General features: G+C 37.9%; 1 protein-coding gene across 1 annotated transcript in view; it reads left to right on the forward strand.

Annotated features, from left to right (window-relative positions):
* Positions 1-10,043, forward strand: part of CACNA1F (calcium voltage-gated channel subunit alpha1 F) — a 75,108-nt gene that overhangs the window by 27,879 nt on the left and 37,186 nt on the right. The window contains 6 exon segments of the mRNA XM_029283393.1: positions 996-1,221; positions 2,047-2,254; positions 3,789-3,909; positions 5,674-5,755; positions 6,322-6,367; positions 9,843-9,885. Coding sequence (XP_029139226.1) covers positions 996-1,221; positions 2,047-2,254; positions 3,789-3,909; positions 5,674-5,755; positions 6,322-6,367; positions 9,843-9,885 — 726 coding nt within the window.

The raw sequence follows: 10,043 nt of genomic DNA on the forward strand, positions 1-10,043 counted from the left end.
AAGAACCAGCCATAACCACCCTGCGTTCTGCCAGGATGGCTAAGGTTGGTTCTTTGGACTGCAGTCCATAGGCTGTGCTAACTCTTCTTCGCCATCTTCTCCTTCCCACTGGTAATGGGGACATCCAGCCTGGCCCTTCACAAGGCAGCTGTTGACCACATGAGACCCACTTCCTGTAGTGTGAGGAAACTGCTGCACCTGACCTGGAGAAAAGTAGGCCTTCTACAGCCAGAAGCTGCTTCATGAATGGCCATGTCAGACCTGTTTTGTCAGTAACAGGAACATGACAGTGAAGGTCAGCTAGGAGTAATAGAGTGCAACAGGCCAAAAAAGCAAAGATTGTGGAGATAGCGGTGGGGAGGGGACTATTGAAACATGTCTGTAACTTTGAGAACTAAGTGTAAGTATATATGTTCAGTACTGTTGTAAGTTCAAATAGTTGTTATGTGAGGACTATAATTTTTGACTGTTTTGTTACTATTCTTTAAATGTGCAGAGCTGAGAACAAGCAGTGTGGTACTTTATCTAGTGTATTGTGAGACTTCAGATGGAATATTAGACAATAGGAGCAAAGATTTGATTAGTCCTGCCCCAGAGAATTTACTCTGTTGTGTTCCATATAGTGACTCTGTAATTTTATTATTTCTGCAGACTTTGTCAGAGGTGCCAACAGAAGCACAAATATAACTTGTCCTTTAAAACTTCTATTTTTGATGGAAGAATTTTCATCAAAATCAGTGTTAGATACAGTATGGTCTTAGCCAGATGGCTGTGGAGGGGCCCCTTAAAATGGTAAAAGTAATACTACTGTTGTATTATGATTATCGTATCCATAGGCGAGTGTTAGCCTCTTTTGAAACTCAGTCTTAAATAAAGTACCTTAATCTCCTTTATTAGAAGCAGAAACTTTTAATTGTTCTGAAAACTTTTCCATAGACTGAAATGATCCACAGCACAGTTTAAGAACCTCTGCCCTATACCTTTTGTTCTTGCAGCATACGCTAACAAAGTATTGTTGTCACTGTTCACCCTGGAGATGCTGCTGAAGATGTACAGCCTAGGCCTCCAAGCCTATTTTGTCAGCTTCTTCAATCGTTTTGACTGTTTTGTGGTATGTGGTGGGATTTTGGAGACTGTCCTGGTAGAATTCGAGATCATGCAATCCCTTGGAATATCCGTGCTCCGCTGTGTCCGCCTCCTGAGAATCTTCAAAATAACTAGGTAAGGAAGTTGCCATTAGCCAGGGATAAGCCATTCACGCAGATTGCTCAGCTTAATAACATTTACTTATGGTATATATTGAAATTCCCATAGGAGGAGATGATTTGAATTAATATTTGCTATTGCTGCTGCTGCTGCTGCTGCTAGTATTATTCCTCCAGTTCCTTTATAGTTAAATGCAGCTGACAGATGATATACTATATGGGATTGTCTGGCTTTCTAGAGGATATGGAATTTGAAAACATGATGTTTTTAAAGGGACCTTGAACCATCTGTGTCAAGTATTTCCTGTGTTTACAAGATAGGTTTTTTATGTCTGATGTCTATAGCATCCAAGCTTAAAGCACAAAGTATGTTGAATTAAACCCCACTAAGTCTGAGACTTACTTTCAAGAAAACAAGTAGAAATTTTAGCCTCACTCTTTCTTGTAGAAAAAATATCAAGATTAAAAAAAAAGATGGCATAAATTATGTAGAAAAGAACTTGCCATTTTAATGTAAACTTAACAAATGTTCAGTAATGCCCTAAGAAAAAAATCAAAACTATTGAAAGATCTAGGTCGCCAATATACAGTTTTTTGACAGCTGCTATACTGTAATTCTAGTAGTAGAAAAACTACTATGAAGAAGTAGTGAGAGATGTTGATAATTTAGTAATACATGGATAACTAAACCTTTCCCAAGCTGCCTGACATCCATTGCTAGACCTGTTTTGGTTCTTTGAATTCCCCATCACAATAGTCCTATAATGCTGACTTAACTCTTGACTTCTAAACATGCGCCATGCTACTTAGCTTGCTTTCTTTTCCATGACTTACCTTCTAGACATTGGGCCTCACTGAGCAACCTTGTGGCTTCTTTGCTGAATTCCATGAAGTCCATTGCCTCCTTACTTCTACTGCTGTTCCTCTTCATTATCATCTTCTCCTTGCTAGGCATGCAGCTATTTGGTGGCAAATTTAACTTTGATGAGACTCAGACCAAACGCAGTACCTTTGACACTTTCCCCCAGGCCTTGCTCACCGTCTTCCAGGTAAAAGGCTGCACATTAGGCCAGTGGACCAGAACCTTTAGAAAGGTGATTAAGGGCCAGCACCATCATATCTAGGTGGCATTCTAAGATGTTTTCAACTACAGCTCTCACAGTCTCTTGCTATTGACCATGCTACCTGGTGCTGGTTTAGAGCCTGAATTATAAACTATTGCTCTTTAGACGCATATACTTCCTGGAGTTAGTAAAAATACTTTCTTTGGTTCCTGATTCTTGATGAAAAAATATATGAGATGCGATTCATATAATTAGATGTTTTGTGAATGACTTCCAAAAAATAAATGCCAGGCACATGGCCGCTAGCAATCCTTGTCTCTAACTTTTAGGCTGACAAAATATTATTCTTAAAGCTATTCAAGAATGAGTGCTATCTCAAGGTTTGGGAAATGGTAATGGCTTTCAGGAAAGTGGTTCCCTAGACCAGGGGTAGGCAACCTTGGCTCTTTTATGACTCGTGGACTTCAACTCCTAGAATTCCTGAACCAGCATGGCTGGCTCAGGAATTCTGGGAGTTGAGGTCCACGAGCCATAAAAGAGCCAAGGTTGCCTATCCCTGCCCTAGACTTATGAGTCATTTTAGGAACAGCTTCAAATTTCTGTAATGGTTGAAGCCTAACTCTTGAAAAAGGCTTAAGAGAATAGTCAAGGAAACAACACTGCAAAGATTACTGAAATATTGTAATCAACTTCAGGTACAAAAGTAAGTACTCAGCATTGCTTATTAGAATTTTAATAGGTATACATTTTGGATGGAGGGATATACTTGCTTACACCTAAGTAAATTCACGAAGTTCTCTTTAAAGCCATTATAATCCAAATGGCTTTTCCTTGATGTACTCCAGAATTGAAATTAAATCCCATCAGGAGAAAAAAAAACCATTTGGAACATAAACATTTAAGAGCAAAATGTGTGAGGGCAGCTCTATTAACTCTGCTTACATAAAGCTTTTAATTCTGTCTTTTGTATATACTCACCCAAGCTAGCCCTGCCTTTGCCATCTCTGCTTTGAACCTGAAATGCATAAAACTAAAGAAATTAGAGTTCTTGTTTCCTCACTCTTAGCTACATTAAATATAAAAAACACCATTTTGCTGCCAGAAGAATTATTTGTCCTGACTTCTTAATGGGTTTTAATAATATGAAAAAAGCAAAACTGGTAATGTTTAAGAGAAGATTATTTTACTGGGTCTGAGGATATAATAAAGGTTTGTGGTATATACCCACCATTCAAATGATAATGCGTGGAAGAGCTAACAGACAGTTGCTAATGATTCAATTGAGCCAAGACAGTATATGACTGAAATATAGCTTGGAATTACCTCCTGCCATTCACAATCATCTTTAAATTGTGATTTTTATACCAAAAAGAAACAGGATTCCAAAATCCCACCTCACTGGAGTGAGATTAGTACCATATTTGTTCACCACAAGACTGTGGGAAGTTCTTCTTGGGGAGTAGTTATAGAATTATCTGATCTGCTGTTGATGTTTTCCCTGTCCAACTATGAAATATAGATACTGACAGGGGAAGATTGGAACGCAGTGATGTATGATGGGATCATGGCCTATGGCGGCCCCTATTTTCCCGGCATGCTAGTCTGCATCTATTTCATCATTCTCTTTATTTGTGGCAACTGTATCCTTTGTCCCTGCTGTTGGCAGTGATATTATTTGCATGTTAAGGCCAGAGGAATTATGAGAGGTTGCTCTAGTGCTAATTAATTTATAAATTAGTTGCTATGTCATTCTCACTCACCCTTAATTCTCTTTGGGAAGCAGATCAAAACAGCCTTTTAAGAGCCTATATTTAATTCCACTATAACAAAGATGGCTACATGGAGTCCTAGGCTCAACTTTTATGGGCCTTGTGGCTTAAATGCACAAGTCTTTTGTTAGCAATCAATTTAGTTCTTTGAAAGAGCAATCTATCTTTAATTTGGCAGTCCCTACTTGAGAAGGAAAGAAAGAAAGAGAAGAGAATATCAAAAGAAGACAACAAAAAGTTGGTGAAAGAGAGAATAGGTTCCCTGTGCACTACTGATTGCAGTCTGGTTTACCATTGGTATGCAGTCTTCAACAGTTACCCCTCAAGAAATGTGACCTTGAGGGGGAAAAAAGCCACCTTAGCTGTCAAAGATTAGTTTTTAAATTAATCACTGTCATAGTCAAGTTCCTAGACTTTATATTATAGCATTACTTGGTTTGGTGATCATCACCAATAGTTTTGAAAGAGAACTGAATAATTTCATAGAGATTAGGCTACTAGTTGTGGTGTTTACTATCTCTACAATAAATCAATATACCTTAAATATTAGTTATATCAGCCAAGATTAGAAGAGAACCATTGCCTTTCTGGTCATGATTGTGAGTTTTTCATATGCACCTATTTGTCTACAATGTGACACAGAACGCTAAACTACAAAGGCTGTCTACTGTCAGAAAAATAACAGACAACCATACCTTGGATCTCTTGTGATTATAGAAGGATAAAATTGCATTGGTGTCAACACTTTCTTCCATTTTTTCTTGGATTCCAGGAATTGGGTCTTAAATATAGATTTGAACTCTTTCTTTAGTATCCAAATTAATCTATGGGTAGATTACCGTAATTTTGTAATCTACCCATAGAACTTCATCTGTGGGATAGATTAGGAATAAATGAATGAACAAATGAATGAATCAATATATAGCAATGTTGTCATTGCAAATCAGTTGATAGTCTTTTGATTGTCCAAAAAGGTGTTCAGATTAACCTAGCAGAATAGTTTTATACTAAATACTCACATCTGCCTGCCATATGCAACATTCTCTGCCCTGAAGTCAGGTTAGCTCCCTCCCTTGTTATTGTTCCAGAGGTCCCTCAAGAGAACCAATGCATTCTACAGTGGCACCAGTATTGTGGTTGATATATTCACTCTATGCCTTGTGGTTTGTGTATTTTAATTTTTAATAATGTTTTAATTTTTAATAATGATTGTTTTTTGTTTTTATGATTGTTTTATATGTTTGTTGCTTTACTTGATTGTTGTATGCTGCCCAGAGTCATCTTGTGTGATGGGCAGCCATATAAATTTGATAAATAAATAAAATAATAAATAAAATAAATGTATGTAGAAAATCTTTAAAAAGGCCTCTTCCTTTCTCCCATGTGCACAGGAAGAGATAACTCTTCTAATGAATGCCCTCTTTATTTAAAAATGAAGTAAGTGTGCTTTGTGTTTCAAGATTGTATTTCCACAAATACAAAATGCATGCACATTATTAATCAATCAAGTAAAACTCAGGTGACTAACCTTTAGAGTTTTACTTGGGTTACAAAACTGTTCTTCAGGTTACTTCAAATTGAATTAGGACTGTTTTCTCTTATATCAGATTATTTTCTCTAAACTTCTCACCTCAGATATCTTACTCAATGTCTTCCTGGCTATTGCAGTGGACAATCTTGCTGATGGAGACAATATGAATTCCTCCAAGGAAGAGAAGTGAGCATAGCCTAAGTGAGGGCAGGATGGGAAAGAAATTCAATTAGAGAATAGCTGTTTGATTTGTAACTTTGTTACAAATTGTTTTGCTGCTATAAACCAGCAGTCCCCAATCTTTGCGACTTGGTGGCCTGGCTGGGGGGGGGAGGAGGTGAACTGGGCCTGCATACAGCTCGACTTGCACAAGCGGCGGGCTAGCACATATGTGCATGCACACTAGCCCACTTCTTACGCAAGTTTAGCTGTGCGCATGCACATTGGCCCGTCACTCACATGGCCAGGTTCCAAATAGACTGGGCCACGGCCCAGGAGTTAGGGATCCCTGCAATAAACCATCATATAAGGGTATTTATACTGCAGTAGGGTTCTTTAAGTAAAAGTTTGGAATGTACAGTACTCCCATTTAAGAAGGCAATAAATACAAGAAGGGTTTCATTAAATGGGGATTGAATATAGAAGAATATAGAGAAGCTCAGATGGCAAATGCAAGACAAAGTCTAATGTCTTCCTTTCCTTTTTGTCCTCTTAACCTTCTTCCCATCACTGCCTCTCTTGTTGTAATGCAGACAGACACCAGGAGAGGGAGAACAGAACAAAGAGAAAAAGAAGAAGGTGAGGTCCAAACACACTGAACGCATAAGCTTAGGTTCTGATCCAAGTTCCCAGGGTAGCTAATAGATATCAGTAAGTGAAGTGTTTCACATTTTAATGTTTCCTTCCCAATGTGATTCCCTCCAGAGGTTTTGGACTCCAGGCACCCTAGAAATTATAAGACAAGAGTCTAACACATTTTATGTCAGGCAAGGTGTCAAGTACATCTAGTTGGAAAAGGCAGCATCGCAACAGATACCTTCTCAGATTTTGTTAGTTTCCAAGTGGAGGGAATTCCATGACTATATACATTCCTACTTCCAACAAATGGCACAAGATTTTTATACTGCAAACACAAGGAGAATTCACCCCCATCTTTTTCCTCTCCAGCTCATTTTTAATCCAAATAAAACAATATCTAGCTATCTAGCTATCTATCATTGTCACATAAGTAAAATATACACTTGAAATTATATAGAGTGAAATTAAGAATAACATGAAATGAAAGATAAAATAATTGGAAAAGCCAGTCCAAGTACAGAAAATATATATAAAGTAGCAACTTCCCTTTTTTAAAAATAATTTTATTGAAAAAGCTAATATAAACCATATTATATAAGCACATCTTTAAAACCTCACCATCCCTTCTAATTAGCAAAAATCTATTAAGTGTTGCCAGAAATAACAACCTGTCTGTTATAAACTTGATCTAATAAACCCACTTGAATTCCTTTCTTTTACATTTATATCTCATTTATATTATTAAACAAATCTTCCAAATGTCATCTTTCAAATCTAGTCAGGAAAAATTACCAGGGATAGCAACATACTGTAACTATTATAACTTTAATCAGGTAAATTTAAAATACAGCAAATGAACTCTCTCACATAAAACTTGAATCTATAAACAAAGTCATCATCCTCTAAACCTGGTCAAAGAAAATCCATTAAATGTTTTCTGAAGTAGCAACCTATATATTTTAACCTTAGTCAAATAAACCAACTTTAAACAGTATTTCTTCTTGCTCCCAACAATCTTAATCTTTAGCCCCTTCAGATTTGGTCCAAACATTTGGTTTCTTTTCATTTTCTCTTTGTCTCTTCTAACAAAATCACTGATAACCTTAGCAAATGCCTTTCTTAAATCCAATATAAAAAGGTTATTCAAAACATTCTTCTGGTCTTTAAAAAGTCTTTTGTAAATCCAATATAAAAGAGGTTATCCAGGTCATTCTTCAGATCTATTATTTGTACACCCTTCTTAGTTATGAGAACATCAGCTAGTTTCATTTCTAGATTCAATATTTCACTTTTTCCATATCCTTCTTATAGTTGTCATTTTTAAGTCCATATTTAAATTAATTTCAGTCTTGCCAGTAAAACCTGTTCCCCTTCCATAGTCTGATCTAGTATATCAATAATAGCAGAGTTCATTAAAACTAATTTTTGAGTCCATTGTTCACAAATATATCTCAATGTGCCTGTGCTTTATTTCCTTCTGGTGCCTTCTAGTGTCCAATCTTCAAAATCTCATATTTTTCTTCTGACTGCAAAGACATGAATAGTTTATCATGAGAAGGATTCTTATAACCAATTTCCACATTTTATTAAATCCATTTAAATCCTTAGTCTGCTTGTAACTTTCTTAAATCAACACTCTCACTCTAATCACCCTTTTGCTGTTAATTCAGAAAAAGAAAAAAAAAGTAAATAATTAAATATGTACTTAAAATCTCTTTAGTAATGGGCTGAAGGAAAGTCACCCAGTGAAGTCAATAAAAGCTTGCAGTTCCAGAGGCGCTCAAAATTAAAAAGCAATAAAAAGTTAATTCCAAAGTGATTAAAAATGTGAATCAGCCAAACTTGGGTCCTTAATTACGATTATGAGCTTAGATGTAATCCCTTGATTCCCAGCAGCTCAACTATAGTTTACTCATAAGGAGCAGCTGTCCAAATTGGATGTAGGCTATCTCACAATCTTTCTTTTCTCCAAATACATTTCATTGGTACAGATTCTGCATTCAGCTGTGGATTTCAGCTGTAATGTAGTCCCCATATTTTCAAGGAAGTCTTCAGTTCACTATATTCTGACCAGAAGTCCATAAAGAAGCAAATTCTAATCTTCTTTACAGCAGTCGCAGACAAGTTCTTTATCTGTCCTTCCTCTTTCTATATCCAACTCTTTGACTGAATAGCAAATCTATAAATGAATCGTTCATTGTTTCTATTTTCAGCAAAAAGTCTATAAGAAGTTCCGTCTTTTATAAAAGCACTTGTTATCTGTGACCAAACAGGTCAATTTTGCCATTTCTGCATTGTTAGTCTACCATGTTTTCCCAAAAGCAAGGCCTACCCCGAAAATAAACCCTAGCTTGATTTTTGGGAGCGGGCTTATATTAAATAAGCCCTAGTTTGGGGGCGAGGCACACACCTAAAAATAAAGCTAAGGTGGGGGTGGGCGAGTGGAGCTGCCCCACGCACCCTGCACCCACTTACCTGGCAGCCAGGACTCTCCTCGCCAGCCCACTTCTTCTGCGGCATCCCCAGGCCTGCATTTCTCAGTCACAGGCCTTTCCGGAAGGCCACTGCAGCTGAGAACTGAGCTATGAATTCAATCCATAGCTCAGTTCTGCAAGACCTCTGTAGCCAAGGACCGAGCTATGGATTGAATCCATAGCCATAGGCCTTCTGGAAGGGCCTGACTGCAAAATGCAGGCCAGAATGCAGCTACAGAATAAAGTTGCTCCTTTGGTTAGAAGAAGTAGACTGGCTGGGCAGGCTGTCAGTGCTGGAAGTGAGTATAAAAGACACCTCCTGAAAATAAGACCTGGTGCCTCTTTTGGAGGTTAAAAAAAAGGAAGACCCGGTCTTATTTTCGGGGAAACGCGGTATATAGTATGGTGATTTCATCTTCAACTTTAGCAGTAGCTTGGACAAGTTTTTGTGTGCCTTCCACAATCTATAATCAGCCTTATTTTTGGCAAAATTTCCACCTTTAACCAAATTCAACCCAACCATTTTATTGCACGATAGGGCATACTTCAGTCTTCTTTGATATTATGCTATCCAGATAGAGTAAGTAAGAAAACAACTAATTTTGAAGTAAGAACTTGCACTAGGGAACTAAGGCCTTGCCTTTAGCTGCTTGCATTCTACTGCCTCAGTCTCTTTTTTTCAGCCTCCCCTCACCCAAATGTCTCATTTCACCTACAATTTATATTCCCATCTCCTGGTTTAGATGCAAGCACAGGATATATATGAAAAAGAAGCATGTAAAGAATATCTGGCAGCAAAGGAAAGACTTTGTAGGAGAAAAGCATGCTCATTTTTCATTGTTTGTTGTGTCCTTCCATGTTTGCACACCTTTTTCTGCTCGGGTTGTCTCTTATGCCCTTCCTTGAACACTATAGGAAATAGTTGGGAAACTTTGGGGATGAGTCTCCCTTTCAGTAAAATACCTGTCCACATTGGACCTCCCTGATTTCTTTCTTTACAGCTAGAAGGTGGTGAGGAAGAGGAGGAGGAGGCTGTAGAAGAAGGCAGTGAACGAGCAGGTGAGAAAGGGATTCTAGTACTGTGAGAGTCAGGCTCAACCCGTCCAAGACCGAGTGGCTGTGGCTACCAGCGCCTCGGCATAGTCAGCTGATTCCATCGCTGACTATAGGGGGCGAAACTTTGGCCCCCTCGGATCGGGTCC

The sequence above is a fragment of the Protobothrops mucrosquamatus genome, unplaced genomic scaffold (assembly GCF_001527695.2).
Source record: "Protobothrops mucrosquamatus isolate PMUCROS unplaced genomic scaffold, P.Mucros_1.0 scaffold76, whole genome shotgun sequence".
Classification (NCBI taxonomy): domain Eukaryota; kingdom Metazoa; phylum Chordata; class Lepidosauria; order Squamata; family Viperidae; genus Protobothrops; species Protobothrops mucrosquamatus.